The sequence below is a fragment of the Eupeodes corollae genome, chromosome 1 (genome assembly GCF_945859685.1).
Source record: "Eupeodes corollae chromosome 1, idEupCoro1.1, whole genome shotgun sequence".
Lineage (NCBI taxonomy): Eukaryota > Metazoa > Arthropoda > Insecta > Diptera > Syrphidae > Eupeodes > Eupeodes corollae.
This window is the reverse complement of record NC_079147.1, coordinates 232,910,398-232,932,075: the sequence shown is the minus strand read 5'-3', so window position 1 is coordinate 232,932,075 and position 21,678 is coordinate 232,910,398. Positions and strand designations below refer to the sequence as shown.

The 21,678-nt window shown below is 33.9% G+C and overlaps 1 protein-coding gene across 1 annotated transcript in view; it reads left to right on the top strand.

Annotated features, from left to right (window-relative positions):
• LOC129938578 (DNA fragmentation factor subunit alpha-like) overlaps positions 1–21,678 on the top strand; it is a 115,180-nt gene that overhangs the window by 72,454 nt on the left and 21,048 nt on the right. Inside the window, exon 2 of the mRNA XM_056046218.1 lies at positions 7,113–7,328. Coding sequence (XP_055902193.1) covers positions 7,113–7,328 — 216 coding nt within the window. The remainder of the gene's footprint in view (positions 1–7,112; positions 7,329–21,678) is intronic.

Here is a 21,678-nt window from a genome sequence, read left to right as displayed (position 1 = left end):
GCCAAATAAAATGACTTTAGGATGTTTTGTTTGCAAAGGACGAGTTCTACAAGAAATAGTTATTGTAATCATAATACAATTTCAGTACATCAACAAACCTTTTATCTTTTTTTAAGACAACTTGAAAATATCTTATCATATTGAAAACAAAAACTCAAATCCAAAATTACACGAGAGCACAACTGAACACAAATAACAATAACAAACAGAAAAGAAATAACTCGCTCATGTATCCAAAAAAGTCTGTTAAAAACGATTTCCTGTATTTTAAGATCTAAAATGTACCTGCAAACAAAAGTTTGTTTTCAAAAAATTAAATGCTATTTGAATTATCAAAAAAAACGTTAATTTTGTAAAATTTTTATCGTTTTTGAATTTTACTTTGAAAATATTTTTTGGTATGGAGTTTTTGACTTATTTTTAGACGTCTTGCATTTCAATTTTGAAAAAAAGATGACCCATTTTCAAAATATCAAGTTTCAAAAAATTAATATTAAAACAATAGCCGAGTTGTTTCGGTATTCCATATAAAGTACAGTGAGAAATTGCCAAAAAAAACGATCGGCAGTAGTCCAATTTTTATATTTGAAAATTGATATTGATGCAATTGAACATTTGGCAGAATATTTTATCATTTTTAATAGTTGACTATCAATACCAAAGAAATACGTCTGAGTAGGGTGATAATTTAGAGTTTTAAGCAAACAATTTGACATAAAATAAAAACTTCAAGAAGGGGGTTTGTTCGTAGACTGCTACATTAACATGTGGTGTTAAAGTGAGTTTGGAGCTCACCTCAATTCTTTATATACCTGAATCGAGTTGAAATGAGCTTAATTCCCCACTATCAACCTTTTTGAAGAAAAACCTGTGTGGACGAGTTGGTTTTACAGATAATGCAGTATGGTCTGTTTGTTTTTATATTTATGTACAAAAAATATAGTTCTGTTTTAATCTTCATTGTTTAACACGAATCAAACTATCTCACTTGCACTTCATAAGAAACATCGAAACAATCTAAACACCATTTATATTTTAGAAAGTGCTGTCAAACTTAATCATTTTTCAATCTTCTTGTGTGGTGGACACAGCAACAAATTTTATTTAATCTAAACTGATATAAACCTTTGGAAAAAAAACATAGAAAACCTAATCATCTTTTCTATTATTTTGTCCATTCATTCATTCATTAACAAAACTAAATAATATTAACAGAAACAAATGGATTTTTTCCCCAATGGAAAACTCATTATTCCAAATGCACATCTTCTCAACGAACACAGCCATCGAGATACAAATGCTATTTCAATCGTACCAATATGAAAATAAAATAAATTGGGTGGCGCAACAGTCCGTTGAGAGCTAGGGCCTAGTGACTTACAAATCTCAACCATTCCTGTGTGCGAGTAATGTTGTCAGGAATGGATGGGACCTACAGTTAATATGCCGAATCCGAACGGCTAATTTGAGAAAGCACTTTTTCATGACAAGAGTTACTTTTGCAGAATTTATCAATTCCTCGCAAAAGGTAGTACCCGTGAAAAGACTTAAGATGGCTTAGGCAGTAATCGAACCGAAGACCTCTGGCATTACAGTCCAACGCACTAACCATCATGCCACGGGTACTGCAATCATACCAATATTTGAGAACGAAATCACATAAGATCCATTCGATACTCGTAAAATGTCAGAAACCAATTTATGGTAAGATTCTACTTTAACATTTATCGGTAGTATTCATACTGCGGATATTGTTTTTGTTATTCGTGTAAAATCCTACTACACTATTGATAGTTTTCCAACAAAACACGGGTAGTGACATTTTTGGTCATCAAATATTATTGAGACAGTATAAGAACATACAGACAAACTGACGAAATAGGGGGACCCACTTTTTTTGACTTCTCTACCATCGTAATACCATGTTTGATTAAAATCTCGATGTCGAATTTTTTTACGAATGCAAAACTTGCCAAACAGGTCCTATATGTCAGAAGTAAAAATGACAAAAGGGTTAAACTAGAAAACTATAGATAAAACGGAACCTCTCCGCAAATGCAAACATTCAAGCGATTTTTGATTCTCTTGAAAGTTTTGAGACTACATACAAGAGTGATAAGGAGAAAAAAGGAGTCGATTCAGTCTATTTTTATTAAAATTGAAGTAGGTAGAAACACAGACCTTAAAAATTAAGTAGATTTCAATATTTTAATGATCGAGCGTAATAGGAAGTAGATTTTGAATTTACTTGAAAAAAAGGAAGTAGATCCACTTCAATTGAAGTGAAGTGATAACGCTGATAATTTAAACCCTTTGTAGCGGCTTTAAAAGTTAACCATTGATCACTACTGTCCAGCAAGTCATTGTCGAAAAAGTTTGAACATTTCTTACTTATAAAAGCATTTCAATTGAGCTCTGACTAATCCAAAGAAAATTTGTTTCAGAAGTAAATATCTTCAGTTTATTAAGGAGCCATACCGTTTTGTATGTGAAACTTGTACAATTCCACAAAGAGAATTATTTATGTCTTCGAAGAGGCGAGAACCAAAAAATACTTTTCTTTACCGACCAAAATTCCGGACGATAGCTAAAACAGTCTTTAATTCTTGTGAAAAGTCTGTTTTATTGCATTTAATAGGGCCGTAATTTGAATACACATTTGTTAATTTTATCTTATCAACATTTTTCCAAGATCGTCTTAAAGTAGATAAATAAATTCAAATAAGTCAAATTAGAAAATCGCACTTCAAGAAAAACGCGCTGAAAGATCCAAATAGAGCATTTTATTCCTGTGTATACTATCGGTACGGGCTTGAAATACTGAAGAAACATTTTTGAAAAATACACTTTCCAAAAAGGTAGTTACACCAATATTATTTAAGCCCTTCAAATATAAACACTTTAAAACATTTCCACTATTCTTCAACTTCCTAGTTGAAGTTAGGAACTAATTCATAAACTTTGATAAACCTAATTATTGCGTCGAGTTTTTGAAAATAATTTAAATAAAATAAAAAAAAAATAGGTGGATGGGACCTACAGCTTTAAGCCGAATCAAAATGGTAAATTTGAGAAAGCACTCTTCATGACAAAAATTATTCTTTGAGGATTTGCCACGTCTTCACAACTGGCAATGAAATGAATTTCACACATAAAAATAATAATTTATTAGATTAATTACTTAGAATTAATTACAAGATTAAGATTCAAATTCTTACGACTTTTTTTTGGCAAAAATCAGGGAAAAAAATGTGATGTCAAGGAAAGTCTTAGCTATTCATCGTGTTATTTCGAAAACTAAGCAAATAAAAAGACTCAAAATAAAGAAAAAGCCATCCCTTAATCTGGTTCGAAAAGGGCAACGCCTCAGTTTTTATAGCGTACATGTGTTACATGTCACGTGGGTTTTCTCAGTGGTAATGATTGGTCTTATCCGACAAAAATAAAATGTATTTGTGAGGCCCGATGGCTGTAGCTTGCAAGACCTTCGGAAAAATAGCTGTGGGAAGCTATTTCACCTGGCACCTGCAAACTACATTTTGTGTTAACCACAATGTACATTTGTCTTACAATGGTATACTGAAAAAAGCAGTCTTTTGACACTTTTAAACCCTTTTATAACCTCTGCCGTAAATTTGTCAACACACATAGCCCGGATTGTTAAAACCTTAATTCAGAGCCAAACTATAAAGGCATTAAGATCGACACTATTCTCAAGGGATTTGAAAATCGTAGACAATGTTTTTGGAAATAGCTGACACATCAAGTATACGGAGCAGAGGAACAATATTCGAGTACACCCAAACTCACCCAAGCCATTGAATTGAAAATTTGGACCGTTTGTATGCATCCTTTCTAAACCGGATATATCTCAACACACTTTTAAACCATTTTTTTATTAACTCAAATTTCCAACTTCCTTAAATTTTAGTTATGTTCACAATAAACAAAATCAAAAGACTCTAAAAAGGTATTGTATTGAAGTGTGCTGTTAAACTGTCTCAAAATTAGGACCTTCCTCTTTGCCTATTATTTCTTATTATTAATTTGTTAATACTTTAAGCCTACAGATTTAATCTTCTTCTGGTGAATTAACAAAATTAAATGAACTTTTAAGTCTCGAGAATGTTTGGTTTAAGATTGAAAATATAAGATGTTTAAAATGCATCCTCATTTGTAGCTCTTTCTTGGGCAGAATTTTTTGTAATCTTTGATTTTAATTTTAGCTATCAGGACCTTATAAAAATCATTTATAAATGATAAAAAGCAAAATCTGACATTCCTAACAAGAGTCATTTCCGTCAGCTAAGAAAGCTTAAAAATGTAGTTTGTTGAGCATTTCTTTTTTTTTTGCAAGACTGAGTGTAAACCCATGAAATCTAGCAACATTTCTTCCTTTTAACTTCTTAATACAGATTCGCAATCTATTAAAACCTAGTTGATTTCGAAAAGGAAATTATTGTTATCCGATCCGATTTGTCGAATTGAAAATTTTTACATTTCTCGACGTTTCAAGGTCCCTAGGTTTGAAATGCATTTTTTTTAGAGAGATGTCTGTGCGTGGTTCCAGAACCAGTAGAGATATCGATTTCAAATAAATGTTGTTATACACATAATAATGCAGAAATATGCAGAAATTACTCTCAATATAATTGCGTCGGTGGTTTTTTTTTACCAAAGCAGTTTAAAAAAAGGTGAACATTTTGGTTAACCCTAAATATCTCACGAACCATTGACGCTGGAGCCTTGAATTAAATTTTATATTATACATCGTAACGTGAAACTAAACCAGTATATTTTTGGGAAAAAAATCCAATTGACGATTTTTTTATAAATCAAAAAAACTGAACAAAAAATTTGCACCTCCAACATTTTACGAATAAAAGATGATTTCATCTCCAAAATAATTTTGTGCAACGTCAGGTAAAATTTTGAGAAAAATCAAATCTGCAGTTTTTTTGAAAAATTAAAAAACCTAAGAAAAAATTACTAAAAGTTGGTAAAAATTGAATTTCGACTAAAATATCTTTTCAAAAACCCGAGATTATGGCTTTAAACTTATTTTATCTTATAAGAAATATTGTTTGCAACATTTTAAAAATGTTGAGAAAAATCGAATAAAAAAATCGAAACAAAAAATAAAAACCTAAACAAAATTAATAAAAGTTGGAAAAAATTGATTTTCGACTCAAATATCATTTCAAAACTTTGAGATATTAGCTTTAATTTACTTTTATTTTCAAAAAATATTGTTGTCAACATTTAGTAAAATTAAAAAAAAATCGATTTGACAGTTTTCTTACAAAAAATTAAAAACCGAAAAAAAATTAACAAAAGTTGATAAAAAATGATTTTCGACTCAAATATCTTTCAAAAATTTGCGATTTTGGCTTCAAACTTATTTTATCTTATGAAAAATATTGTTTTCAACATTCAGTAAAATTTTAAGAAAAATCGAATTGACAGTTTTTTTTTTACAAAAAACTAAAACACTAAAAAAAAGTTACTCAAAGTTGGTAAAAATTGATTTTCGACCCAAATATCTTTTCAAAAATTTAAACTAATTTTATCTTATAAGAAATATTGTTTTCAACATTCGATAACATTTTGAAAAAAAATCGAATTTAAAGTTTTTTTTACAAAAAATAAAAACCTAAAAAAAACAATACTAAAACTTGGTAAAAATTTGCTTTCGACTCAAATAGCTTTTCAAATATTTAAAATATATGCTTTAAACTTATTTTATTTCACAGAAAATATTGTTTTCGATATTCAATAGTTCTTTTTTTTATAAAAATCCAAAAGCCCGTTTCTTCATAAAAAAATGAAATATACAAAAAATAGTACGCAAATTTGGTAAAAATTGATGATCGGTTCTTGATATCTCTCAAATTAATTTCATCCATCCAATTTGTAAAAATTTAAGAAAACTAAAACTACTAAAATTGGTAGAAGTTTATTTTCGACTAAAAATCTCTTTAACAAAACTAGATTTTCAAACTAAACTATTTCTTGATTTGAAAAATATTGTTGGTGATTTGAATTTTTTTTAAGAATAATTCAACTGACAACTTTTTACACACAACACGAAAACCTAAAAACTTTTAAGCAAGAAAAATCGACCGACGAGATGGGAAGGTATCAGTGTGGGTCGCATCTCAGCCTCTTTTTGTTTATTGAATCTTATGTGTGCATCAAGTTTTTGTCAAGATGCCGTTTTATAAAATAAGGACTGTAGAAAGGCTCTAATTTCAAAAGTGTCAAGTTGCTTCAATTTTATCTTAATAAAGCAAATATACTTTTTCATTGTGGTATTAATATTAAGACACTTTGGGAATAAAATCTATACACGTTTCTACTTTAATTATTATTAGCTGTAAATGAATTTACTGTCATTAAACCATAAAACACTTATGTCACCCTCTTTATGTCTACAAAAGCTCATCATATCGATTAAAATCTTTTATCCCTACATATCCAGCGAATAATGTGAAATCGAAACTATACACGCCCACTTCTAAAAAATAAACCCCTCGGTATTTCCAAAGTAGCCCCATGAGGCTTTGAACGGATATTGTAGGTAGGTTTGAAGGCACAAGAAGGCATCTTCTATGCAGTATACAAATGTGGGACATGCCATGGCATAGAATATATGTATATGACGAGTGCTCTACTGCAATCTGAGCCGTGATGTGTCCTTAAGCTCTCTTATAATATGCATATACACTTTTCGTATACTTTAGTTGTATCGTCTGCAATGAAAACGAGAAGTCCTTTTCAATGAACTCCTTGATATGTCAAGTGAACTGTTGTTGTTGTTGCTTCTGGTCCTTTTAACAGTTAAAATATATGTACATATTATTGTATACATTGTACGTTCCTCAAGATAGAAGATAGTTGTTGCTCTGATGAGGAGTTCTGAGAGTCGGAGTGTGAATTGAATCGAATCGGATTTCAATAAATTCTGAAATCCCACTTATTGCTGTTGTGCGAATATAAATGACATATTTGAGTAATAGAATACCCCTCCCTCCATCACCAAGAAGATGAACAGAAACACAAAATCAATCCCTAAAGTAATTTCTGTATCCTCGTTTTTTCTCTATTTGCAGATCAAGGACATAACACGACACATTAAGAAAGCGGTTGTTGCATCCTCACTCGAAGAGATTCGTACAAAAGTGGCGGAAAAGTTTGAAAAAGTCGATCTCCTGCCAACGATACATTTAGATTCCGATGGAACGGAAATAGACGATGAGGAATATTTCAGAACTCTTGAACCCAACACTGAACTAATAGCTGTTTTCCCTGGTGAACATTGGATTGATGTAAGTTGATGATGAAAATAGACCGAAAAGTTCTTTTTATATTTTATTTAGAATCATTTAGACGTTATCCTTATAGAATACAAAAATAGATAAAATCGGGATCTGTATACATTTTGAGATATCTTCCAAAACTACGACATCATTGACACAGAAGAACATTTAGAATAGTTTAATCTTGATTTGAAAGAAGCAACACACATTTTCCAGTGTGATATAAAATATAAATAACGTCCTTGTTTAGGACACACAGATAAATGTAGACGTACATAAAAATACGTGAACTGTTTGCAGGACGTAAAAGCATAAAAGCATTAAATACATACTTTGCTTTATGTGCTCACATAAATTGAAAAACTTTGTCTATATCCTCATTTACTAAAAAAAATAGAGGCTTCATCTTTGCCATCACTGCCCGAAGTCCATAGTCCATATAGCCTAGCTCTCTATAGTCTATAGCGAACAAAATTTAATGTTAAGTTATGTAAATATATACAAGCGCTTCGGATCCTTCATCCTTTAATCATTATTTTATCCCTTTTTTTAAATCCTAGAATGTTTTTACGAAAGTTTCGTTTTTTTTAGCCATTACGGCGAGCGTACGACGCACGGGCGTAGCCTTAAAATGCTATATAGAGAATTATAATGAGTTTTATTTGTTTCCCTGTTGTTTTGTTGGTGTCTGTACGTCAGGCATATACATAGATACAAGACAGATGGGTCCGTGAATTTGATGGGTATGACTTTACAGAAAATTACAAATGATGGCGTTTAATATTTGTGGGAATTCAAAAACAAAATAGTAGAACTTACGATGGTCTGAAAGATTGACTTTCAATGAAAGGCTTAAAATTTTAATTTAATCAGGGCTTGATAAATTTTTTATAAAGTTCAAGAAAAAGTTCAAGAACATTGGAGAAATGTGATGATGTTGTAGAGCAGATCAGGATGGTTTGAACCACGGGACAAGTTTTAAATGAGAAAAACTAACAAAAAAGCAAAGGCCATTTTAAGTTGTATCGTTTCGTCAAAAAGGATAGATGACGAAAATGTAAATTAGAAAGATTTTATAAAAGCTGAACTTTGGTTGGATAGCTTCATTTGTTTTTCGACTTTAATACTTTATAAAAAAATATATTTCTAAATCTAAGCATTTTAGAAATTTCCGATCTCGAAAAAACAATTTTACTAGCTGACCCGACCACCCGTTGCTGTAGCTAACTTTTTTTGTAATATTACATTGTTGTTAACTATATTAAAGGGGAACGGTAGGACAACATCAGACATGGGCACCACCGTGCATTTTTACATATATGCCATTTGTAAAAAAAACATGACGACCTTCATGGCTGATATTCCACAAACGTTACTCATAATAATGACAGGGTAATAGACAAATTAAATAGTCCATGGGCTTTTCCCATTGTCATGATTAAAAAGAAAGATGGCTCGTACAGGTTTTGTGTAGATTATAGGAAACTGAGTGAGGTCACGGATAGGGATGCTTACCCTCTGCCGTTAATTACAGCTATCTTAGATAAGTTGAATAACGCTAGGTTTTTAAGTTCACTGGATATTAAATCTGCATATTGGCAGATCCCAGCTTTCACAGTTCCAGGTAGGGGTTTATTTCAGTTTTTAAGGATGCCTTTCGGGTTGCATAATGCACCCGCAACATGGCAAAGATTTATAGATACGGTTTTAGGAGCAGAGTTAAAACCATTTGTCTTCGTCTATCTCGATGATATTATCATCGTGACAGACACTTTCGAAAAACATATGGAAGTTTTAAATGAGGTTTTCAATAGGTTAATTAAAGCAGGCTTAAAAGTAGGTAGGGAAAAATGTAATTTTGTTAGGCCATCACTAAAATGTTTGGGTTATGTTGTAGACACAAATGGTCTTCACATGGACCCTGAGAAAATTGAAAATATGATTGGTATCCCCTCACCAAAGAACATTAAGGAAATTAGGAGTTTCATCGGAACGTCTTTGAAAGTTTAGTTAAACCGTTAACCAATCTTTTAAAGAGAGATGAAAAGTTTAATTGGAGTAAGGAATGCGAGGAAAGTTTTAGAAAAGCTAAGGAGTGTTTAGTGGCGGCACCAATCCTAACGTGTCCGGATTTTACTAAGACGTTTGTCGTTCAGGCAGATGCTTCTGATTATGGGATTGGGGCAGTCCTAACGCTGGATTTTGAGGAGGGAGAAAAGGTGATTTGCTATTTGAGCAGATCATTAAATAGGAATGAGAGGAACTATTCGACCACAGAAAAAGAGTGTTTAGCTGTTCTGTGGGCAATAGAGAAATTGCGGCCATATCTGGAAGGGGTGAGATTTAGGGTCATAACCGACCATCATTCTCTGATTTGGTTGAGCAAATTAAAGGCAATGTGGGCTGTTCGTATGCAGCAATTTGAATTCGATATTATTCATAGGAAGGGAAAAGATCATGTGGTGCCCGACATGCTTTCGAGAAGCGTTTCTGTTTTATCAGGGATTTCAGAGTCCACAACTGATCCATGGATAGGAAAAATGATAGGATAGGTGGAAAAGAATCCATTAGCTTTTCCAACAACGCGAACGCGAGACCGCCCGTCCGCATATCAATTTCGGAATCACCCGATCCATTTGTTCATCATGATCGCTGGAACAACCACAAAAAGACATTGTTTGGCCTTGAGATTTATATATAGACATGGAAAAAGCTAATTAGAAAGTGTAACCTTCTGAAGGGAATAGTAGAATCTGACAGTACCATTTTTATACGTGGCAACAGGACCACTTTTCCTTTGAACTTTCCGGTGATCTTTTTGATGACCAAATGTGTACCTTTGCAAAATTGAGGTGGAGTCACAAATTACGCAGGAAAATAGTAGGTGAATCAATATTAAATAGAAGATTATGAAGTGGTAACCTAGACTATCATTTTCATTAACAACAGTATCCTGTTAACAACTTTGGCTGCCGAAATAGCCCGATGACTGAGACAGTTATAATTGAAGCAATTACTCTGCTCCGGAAAAAATACTCTGAATCAATTCATTTTTTCCCCGAAAACAGTACAAAAATTGCTTGGCAGCTTAATGCATTCCGTTTTTGGTTACAGTTCTATTTTACCGTCCCCAATATCTTATAATTGTTCGGAAGAACGAGTATTACGGTTGAATTGTTTGAGGAAGCAATGCAGCTAGCTATTTCATTAGACCATTGTTTATGGAAGTAGCGATACAATAATGAGAGACATGAAACCTTACGACGACGGTGCTCCAAAGATGGAAACGTTTCATTTAGACAACGGTCACGTATTATTTTTATAGTTCTCTTTTGAATTCTGTCCAAAATACTCAAGTGGGTTATAGGAACACCTGCCCAAATATGGGAATTGTACTCAAGTTTTAGACGAATAAAGGCCTTATAAATTATAGCCAGATCAGAAGAGGTAAAAAACTTCCTGCATCGTCGGAGAAAACCTAAACACTTAGCAGCATTTTTTGCGATGTCAAATATGTGATTAACCACAACCTAGGACTGATAGCTATGGATAGTGGCATTATGTAAGGATTACGCTTTTGCAACAGTAGACAGCATTGAGTTTTCGAAGCATTAAATTCAACACGGTTTTTGACTGCTGTCAAGAGAAGCATTTAATGAGCTTATCATACGCTGCCGTTGGCATTCCACATCCGAAGAACAAAGATGAGAATGTAAAAACGAATATGAAAAGCTGAGGGTTCTGTCATCAGCGAAACAATTTAGTGGGTTAGAAGTTTCAGACAAAAGATTATTTATAAAACTAAGGAAGAGTGTCGGAGACAAAACAGAGCCCTGGAACACACCAGCGTTTATTTTGTGGATATCAGATTTAAACCCGTCCAATACTACTTGAATTCAATGGTCCGAAAAGTAATTTCTAACCCAACGAAGAAGAGGTTCGTCAATACCAAAAGCACCCATTTTCGAAAAGAGAGCTTGGTACCAAACTCTATCAAATGCCTTAGAAATATCAAGTGCAATAATCTTACTTTCTCCAAAACGATGTAAAGCTTTGTTCCACTGTTCGGTGAGATTAACCATGAGAACACCAGGGAACTTATTGCAACGAAAGCCATATTGCCGGTTATTAAGAAGCTTCTGTTCTTCAAGGTATTTCTTAAGCCGAAAATCGATCAGCTTTTCCATGACCTTGGAAAGAAGGGATGTATGTGCAATTGGTCGATAGTTAGATGGTGAGGAGGATTCGTCTTTTTTAGGGACAGGCTTGACAAATGCAGTTTTCCATCCACTCGGAAAGAGACCTGTAGAATAGGACAGATGGAAAAGCTTACGAAGTGGTTTTTCCAGCGTTAAAGAACACCTCTTCAGAAAAATAGCGGGAATGTGAATGTCAAGATTTTAAAGAACTCAAGTAATAGGTACTAACCGAGTGCAATAGGAGATTCGTCCCATAGAATCGTTTACGCTTTCAAGTACAGGCGGAGTCATATCGCTGACTGGCAGCATCGAATGAACAGCAAACTATGCTGCAAGCAAATTGGATTTATCAATCGATCTTACATTTGGAATGTCATTAGAAACGATCGTAGGAACCTACGAAGACTTAGTGTTACTCACAGTTTTTACAAATGACCAGACATTTTTACTACCATTGGGACATTGTGGTATTTTTTCCGTAATTTCTGGTCATGCAAAAATGTATGTCCGTTATAGGTCTTTCTAGCTTGTTTGATGAACTTATTTCGGTTTTACTTATTTGGTTTGGCTTTTTAATTCCGGAAACTTACATTTTTGATCCTAATAAGCCTTATAGCTCGAATCAAACCATGAAATTTCTTTGGGTTTGATTGATTTTACCCTATTCAGGATAAAATTTGTCATTCCACAAAGAAATACATTTGATATCATATCTGCACTGGAATCCACGTCACTATCGAGGAACCATAGTGACCAGTTAAAGTTTCTAAAGAATTCATTGAGATCGTCCAAGTTGGCTTTCTCATATTGCTAAACGGTTCTCTAAGGGCATGAGAAATTTGCCTGACAGTATATTTATTAGTATTAGAGGTAATAAACAAGTCTAGAATGTTGGCGGATTGACCTGCAACGTCAGGAATCTAAGTTGGCTCGTCAACTAACTGAGTCAGGTTAAACTTTGCTCTGGCAGAAATCACCAGACAAAAGTAAGGGAGTACCAAAGTTTACAATTTCCGCTTAAATCTTGCGATCTATTGAATACTTATTCACTCCAGTCAACAGATGTCTCCATCGTTTGGAGCTAATCGATAATTGATTATTTTTATTTGTCTAAATGTGCCATTCCTTCCAATTCCACAAATATTTGTTGGTCCAATCCAAACTTAAATACATATTACAATTTTTTTAGGAAAATGAAACCCTCCATCAAATTCCAGCTTTGTCGAAATTTTTTTCTGAGTAAGGACATTATTGTGGAATTTTTGTGGAATTAAAAAAATGTTTCCACTTGATCTTCTTTATAAAGAGCAGAATCCTTTTTTTTGTGTATTCTATAATTTGTCAGAATATTTAGTTCTAACCAAATCAAGAATAAAATATGTGTTTTATTAAAAATGGCAAAAGTCAAAACTCATACGACTCGAAATCTAACTACATACCTACAAATTATATCATTTTGTTTAATATATGTATGTGAAGAGCTGAATAGACTTCTTAGATCTCAAAATCTCAGTAATCAATCATGAGTCTAGAAGTCTTTAAAAGAGATATGCCTTTAATACAGGCCAAGAAACTACATTCGCGTTAACTTTAACGTTACTAAAAAAGGGTTTAAGTTTTTTGAATGTGTTTTCAGGACGTCTTTGGGCCTATTGTCTTAAGTACTTTGCAAGAGAAAAAAAAAATTAATAAAGCATTTGGCATTTGTGGCGAGATTCAAAATCCATCAGTGAGATCTATAAACATTCTATACGTAGATTTCCTAAAGTCTAATTTTAAGAGAAGAGAGTTATAGTTCTTAAATCTAAGAAAGGGCTTTTTAGCGTCGCGTTGTCGTCGCTTACACATATAAACTAATCCATGTTTATAATGTTGATATGTTTGTAAGAACTTCCTTATTTCCAATTTTTTAAAAACGAATAAAGTTTAATGCTCTTTAAAATCCAAATCTACCTATTTACCGCTTGAATTAAGGTTGTTTAATATTTTTGGAACATGAAATCATTTTCGTTTTTCCAGTATCTCATGTAAGCATGAACCTTTTTTAATTTAATGAATATACTAAATGAAAAACCATTTTTAAATCATAGGTCCATAATATTTGTTCATATTTTGTTTACAGGGACGTACATATATTTTTTAGATGAATTTCCTTTATTTCATTTCAATAAAATATAACAAACAAAAATATTTTTCTTACTAGACAATTTCAAAATTCTTTGACGGAATTTCAATTTATCATTCATCATCCTCTTGGGAATATGCTTTTGAGGTACAATACTCATTCTTGCAATCAAATGATTTTGAGTATACAACATAAAATTGGTTTTCATTTTTATGAAAAGGTTTTCTTTTTTTGTTAAGGTCCTTCAGAACTTGAAATGTAACATAAAATAACAAAAGGTTAAACTTATGTATACATTTTTACGTCTGCATTTGTTTTTTCGAAGAATGTGTTTAATGTTCATAATTTTGCAATACCGACAGGGTAACAGAGTAAAATTTTATAGTTTTGGGTTGAATATTTAAACAACTTTGAATACAATTTTTCTTGAACTTATGAATCATTAGTGAAGATGCAACAAAAAACTTATTGCTGTAAAACGAAAGTTACACGATTTTTCTCAATAGAATAATATATCAAGTGTTATATATTGAAAAGTTGAAACTTGAAATCAAAACTGGTGAAGAATTTTGGGAATTTTGCTATTCAGAGCTTTATTACGAAATATATACGTATTTTTTTTGCTTAAAATAATTTAATCTTATATTGGCATGAAAAATAAGTGTTAATAAAAAAAAAACCATTTTGGTGATTTGTTCAATATTTCTTACACTTTTATCGTCTTCTATACAATTGAACATTCCACTGATAATGTTTCGCGCAGTGGCAGAACGTATTTTTCATAAATATGAATATTATTGGCTATAGTTAGTAGCCTTTCATAACTCCATATTGTAATTGATAATAACCTGACTATCTTCAAAAATTAAAGGATGCAAACTTTAACTTTGAAAATATTCCAAAAAAGCGGAACAATAGAGGAGAGCTTTATTAAGTATTCATATAACAAAGACATACATTGTAAGAGAGGTAAAAGGGCCTGAAAAGTAAATACAATACTTTTTCCTTACCAATATTAAATTTGGAGAAAAACGCTGAAAAATATCGGAGTGTTGCACTTTAAATAAAAAAATGTTGAAACTTTATTTTTTGGTCGGAAAAATATTTCCTATTAAGAAATCAAAAGAGTGGAAGGGAAATCCGGACAAATAATTGCGAACCATTAGTTTTTATTTCAAAATATATATTGCGTGATAGAAAAAATTCCTCGGATCACAGAAGTAGTGGAAAAGGGTCGGCTAGATTCATAAATGTTGCTCAAGCCTTTGACAATAGGTTTGGTCTTTAGTGTGGAGTACAAACAGCATAGGGACCTTTCCAGGCAGTATTACGAAACACTGACATCTTATGTTACGAACAAAATAAAATAAAAGCCAGTGTACCACAAGGAAGTGTCTTAGGACCAACGTTGTATCATTTATAAAGAATTGTCATTCTAGTGGATACCAACTAACGCTATTATGGCCACCTTTGCATATGATTCTGATGATTTAACAATCAAAAACATAAATAATGGTCCAAATACTATAAACAGTACAGAAGTACCATGCTCCAATACTGCCAAATGCCTTGGAATGACTTTGGAGTCAAATCGTAATGAAAAGAGCACAACAAAAAGAAAAGAGTTGGAATAAGCTTGAAGAACAGAAGAACTGTGACTTATGTATTCAGAACAAAATAATGTTAAAAAGGGTGGTTTTTTAAAAGCTATAGGAAAGTTTTTCAAAAAAACACATACAATTCAGAAAAATGCATGAAATATTTATTTGAATCGAAAGTACGGTCCATATAATTTAATGTTTGTTGATTATTTCATGCAAATGTTCACCTTCACTGCAGCTAAAATCGTCCATCCTTACTTAAGGTGGCGCTACAGTCCAGGGCGGACCTGGGCCTCAACCAACATGCGTCTCCAGCCAGCTCGGTCCCTAGCTAGCTGTCTCCAGTTTCGCACGCCAAGTTGGTTGAGGTCCTCTCCCACCTGGGTGCGCCACCTGAGTCGTGGTCTTCCTCTACTGCGCCGTCCCTCGGGATTGGATTCGAAGACCTTCCGGGCTGGAGCGTTGATGTCCATCCGCTCTACATGACCTAGCCATCTAAGCCGTTGGACTGTAATTCTGCTAACTAGGTCAGTGTCGCTGTACAGCCCGTACAGTTCCACGTTATATCTTCTCCTCCATTCTCCGTCTATGCGTACGGGACTAAAAATCACCCGAAGAATTTTTGGCTCGAAGCATCCTAAGACGCTCTCATCTTTCTTTAACAGGGTCCAGGCCTCAGTGCCATAAATGAGAACCGGGATGATAAGTGTCTCATAGATGGTGATTTTAGATACTCGAGAGAGGACTTAACTTCTCAATTGCCTTTTAAGTCCAAAGAAGCAGCGATTTGCAAGAGTTATTCTTCGTTTGATTTCAGCGCTGGTGTCGTTGTCTGTGTTAATAGCGGTGCCTAGGTAGACAAAGTCCTTAACTACCTCAAAGTTATAGCTGTCCATAGTGACGTTTTGTCTAAGACGTCGTTGTTCAGTGTCCTTTTTTGATGACAGCATATACTTGGTCTTGCCTTCATTGACCACTAAACCCATCTGCTTCGCTTCCGTCGCAATACTCAAAAACGCTCCACTGACATCACGCTTTGATCTTCCAATTATGTAAATATCATCTGCGTAGCCAAGTAATTGGATGGACCTTTGGAAGATTGTGCCTCTAGTGTTGACAGTTGAGTTTTGCACAATTCTTTCCAGAACGATGTTGAAGAAATCGCATGACAGCGCATCGCCTTGTCTAAAACCTTTTTTGACATCAAATGCATCGTCGATCCGCTTAGTCCAATTTTGGCATACTCTTTTCAACATTGCGGCCGGTATCTCACTAATAAATGTTTCATTGTTGTCTTCCAATGCGTCAATTGAAGAGGGCTTGTCTGTATAGTCATAAGCTTTAACCCCAACAAAAAAAGTCTTAAGGTGTTTAATCGCAAGATCCAGGTGGGCAATTGACCGGTCCCGAAAGTGAAATAAAATGTTCACCGAACTCGCCTCTCAACAAGTCCATTGGTGAGCGTGCTGTGATGTAGCACCATCCCGTTAAAACCGCATGTCATGTAAGTCAGGCTCTTGCATTTTGGGCTAGAAAAAGTTGGATACCATCTCACGGTTCACAGTTACGTTACGATTCGCATCATCTTTGAAGAAATACGGTCCAATGATGCCACCAGCCCATAAACCGCACCAAACTGTGACTTTTTCTGGATGCATTGGTAGCTCTTGCAATGCTCTTGGTATTCACTCCAAAATATCGACAATTCTGCTTATTGACGTGTCCATTGAGCCAAAAATGAGCTTCGTCGCTGAACATAATTTTTCAGTAAAAAAGTTAATCTTCGGCCAAGAGCCCGTTCACCAAAAATTCTACATTGCAGTTGGTCGTTCAGCTTCAATTCTTTCACCAGCGTTATTTTGAAAGGCATCACACCTAAATCCTTCCAAAAAATTATCCACGTTGTTGAGTAACAGAGGCCCAATTGCTGCGAACGGCGACGAATCTATAACTGATAGTCATCATTATCACTGACCGATATAGTTGCGATAATTTCTTGAGTTTGCACTCTACGTAAGTGTATTGTTGGTTTAATGTAAAACAATGTAAATTTCGAGCGAAATTTAGTCACAAAAACCCGAATAGCCGCTTCAGTGGGTCGATTAAACTGACCGTAAAATGGAAGAAGCACGTGATGAACTTTCTTAACAGAGCACGAATTTTGATAATAAAATTCAATAATTTGCAAGCGTTGTTCGTTCTTGGACCAAACTGAAGATGTTTGACAGTGAAACCAGTGTTGCCAAAAAGATAAAAGCTAAAAGATCACTCCTTATAAGCAAGTGTTAAAACTCTTTAAGACATATGACATCCAAGTATGAGGCCGTACAAGGAAACAATCGCTGTAACTTTCCAAAATAAAGTCCTTCGTGGAACAATAAATGTTGTTTGGTATGTAAGACACAGCGGTCTACATCTTGAATTGAAATAGTTACAGAAGGACTTCAAAATCATACCCACTCGGAAATGGAGACCGTTATTAATTCTCTCATAAATAATAAAGAACTTTTTTCATGTTCCGTAATTTTTTGAGAAGTCGGCAATATCTTGATTTATTTACTGTTATTTTAACGAACTATTCTTTAGTGAAATAGCGAGTTGTACATTTCGTTCCACATGAATAGGTACAAACTTTTTTCGGTTCTTATTTGAAGATATTTTGTCCAACCCTTAGGTTTTTTGGAAAACCCCAAATGTAACATGTAATGTTAGAATTCATAGAGTGCTGTCAGATAATTGAGCAAAATTTTAGCCCAGGACCGTTTTATGGGTTCAATAATCTCTTCGATTTTTTGATATTGCTGTCCTCCTTTTTTGAATTTTCTTGTAAGCAATACCCAAGCGTTTTCCATGATGTTCAACTCAGGAGAATATGGTGCCATTTCACCACTTAATCCATTTTTGTTTGTCCGTGCGGTATGAATTGGTGCATTATTCTGTTGGAAAGTCCATTATTGAATACCAACTTATTCAGAAAGCTGCGGAAAAACTAGTTCCAGAATTGATTTTTAAGTGACTGATCGTCACTTTAGAGCTTTGAAAATCCATCTCCACTGCCCCGTAAAAGGTGATTGCTGCACATACCATAATAATGCCTCCATTGCTGTTCCGTTCTTCAAGATAGATTTGTTCCTTTTCATAGAAATAGCAACTATATCCACCAGGTCCGTCCAAATAATTTGTTTTAATCAAAAAAGACGACGGTAAACCAAGCTCGATCCGCCTATTGTGATTTGTTGCTAAAATAAGGCGGTTTCTCTTGCGTGTAGAATTCTATGGTGGTTTTCTCTTCACTTGTTGATATAGATTTACTAACATTTATCCCAGCTTCTGCCTTGATTTTACTAGTGGAAAGCCTTGAACTTGAAACAGCTCTCACTATCGCCCGCCTTTCCTGAAATGTTGTCACTTTTTGACTCTTTCTTTTTATTTTGTCCATACCTTTCCGGGTGCTTGAGGTAGTTGTATACAAAATTCGAACGTCTTCTAATTTTGCTGGCTATAAAATAGATGGTTTTACCGAGATCCCTAAAACTCGAATTTGGCCCATTTCCTCTTTGATTAGGCCTTTAAATCTACCGATACTTCTTAATTATATTATCTATTTTATTTTATTTAAAAGACGCTTATAGGTCAACTTAGATTTTGTCCCTATTTAAACGGTGATTTTTTAAGAGCTTGAGAACTTTTTTAAAAAAAAAACGCACACAATTTACAAAATCTCATCGATTCTTTATTTGAAACGTTAGGTTGGTCCATGACATTTACTTTTTGAAGATAATTTCATTTAAATGTTGACCGCGGCTGCGTCTTAGGTGGTCCATTCGGAAAGTCCAATTTTGGGTAACTTTTTCGAGCATTTCGGCAGGAATAGCCCAAATTTCTTCGGAAATGTTGTCTTCCAAAGCTGGAATAGTTGCTGGCTTATTTGTGTAGACTTTAGACTTGACGTAGCCCCACAAAAAATAGTCTAAAGGCGTCAAATCGCATGATCTTGGTGGCCAACTTACCGGTCCATTCCTTGAGATGAATTGTTCTCCGAAGTTTTCCCTCAAAATGGCCAAAGAATCGCGAGCTGTGTGGCATGTAGCGCCATCTTGTTGAAACCACATGTCAACCAAGTTCAGTTCTTCCATTTTTGGCAACAAAAAGTTTGTTAGCATTGAACGATAGCGATCGCCATTCACCGTAACGTTGCGTCCAACAGCATCTTTGAAAAAATACGGTCCAATGATTCCACCAGCGTACAAACCACACCAAACAGTGCATTTTTCGGGATGCATGCGCAGTTCTTGAACGGCCTCTGGTTGCTCTTCACTCCAAATGCGGCAATTTTGCTTATTTACGTAGCCATTCAACCAGAAATGAGCCTCATCGCTGAACAAAATTTGTCGATAAAAAAGAGGATTTTCTGCCAACTTTTCTAGGGCCCATTCACTGAAAATTCGACGTTGTGGCAGATCGTTCGGCTTCAGTTCTTGCACGAGCTGTATTTTATACGGTTTTACACCAAGATCTTTGCGTAAAATCTTCCATGTGGTCGAATAACACAAACCCAATAGCTGCGAACGGCGACGAATCGACATTTCACGGTCTTCAGCAACACTCTCAGAAACAGACGCAATATTCTCTTCTGTACGCACTGTACGCATTCGTGTGGTTGGTTTAATTTCCAATAAAGTAAACTGAGTGCGAAACTTGGTCACGATCGCATTAATTGTTTGCTCACTTGGTCGATTATGTAGACCATAAATCGGACGTAAAGCGCGAAACACATTTCGAACCGAACACTGATTTTGGTAATAAAATTCAATGATTTGCAAGCGTTGCTCGTTAGTAAGTCTATTCATGATGAAATGTCAAAGCATACTGAGCATCTTTCTCTTTGACATCATGTCTGAAATCCCGCGTGATCTGTCAAATACTAATGCATGAAAATCCTCACCTCAAAAAAATCACCCTTTATATGACACATAAAAATTGCGAATAATACATACTTCATTCATTCCATATTTGGGCTTTTTCAAAAAACCGAAGGGTTTGAAAAATATCTTTGAATTAAAATTGAAAAAAAGCTTGCCCCTATTCCTGTGACACGAAGTGTATTCCACCTAAGGAATGCTCATATTATAATGTACGGAGATTCGTTCTTTAGCTGTACTCCACGAATGTATAATGTTATGTCAATATTCAGAAATTCTAAGTCGTCTATCTCTTTCCTGCTGCTGGGACTATGAAGCAAAGTTAAGTCCCAGTTGAACTTTCAAGACTAATGTATATTTTCAATATAAAATTTGTGAAATGTTAACATTTTTAAAGACAAAAAATTAGTGCACTAAATTGAACTGAAAATATCGTACTCAATAAAAGGTTTTCACCTTTCTTATCACTTTACATTAACATTTGTCAAAATGAAAAATGTTCTCCTTGCATATATAGTTTCAGTCTTCTACATATCAAAGGACTTTCCATTAAAGCCTTATACAATGCTTTTAAGTTAATTGAAGATTGATGCGTTACACTCGTGTGTCATATCCTTTACACCTTGCTTTGTAAGTACACCTTAATGCACTCAAAAGCAATAATATACATATCGATATGTCTCGTTGGAGATATGTTTCGAGGGTATAGAGGTTATGCTTCTGGTTAAGGTTTAGAACACCTTTAATACGAGTATCTATGTAGGTATACATTGAAAATCCAAATCAAAGGTTAACCACTGTACACGATACTAATATACAAAATGGCATAATGTATTCACCACAAAACTCTCGCCAATAAAGTGTATCTATATATGTAGAATTGAAATTCATATATCTATATTTAGATATTTATAAAATCAAAGCGGATTGGAATATTGGATGCTAATTAAATGTGGTTAAGATGCATTTTAATTAAGAAATATTACCATAAGTAGAATAGCTTCGAATGAGGGCGTATTTAAATTATACTTTATAACCAAAACCGTTACCGACGATGGTGGTAGCGATATGGTTGTATGACGACAAAATGATTTACGCAAATATGCTTTAAGATAATGGCAGGCTATGGATTTCTGAAGAATATTCTAACCTTGAGGTTTTGATGGAGATATAATTATCACGAGAAAAGTTTGTTTGGAAATTCTGTCAGTCTATTATTCCGACAAGGTTAAGACAATTTTTTGGAACTAAGTACTCACTAACATTTATTTAAATCTTTGATTTTAAACAAAGCCTTTAAGATCCAAATGTACAGAGTTTTCAAATAAGAGGTTTTATTTTGATATTAAAAAAAGAGTATTTTATAAGAGAAGTTATGTTTTTTGATATGGAAAAAGATATCTGCCAAATAGCCACCAAAGTTACGGATTCAGCACCATAACTTAACGAATTCCATCGTGAAGGTCTTGAATAGAAAAATAGTCTAAAGGTTTTAAATCTCCATATATCTGT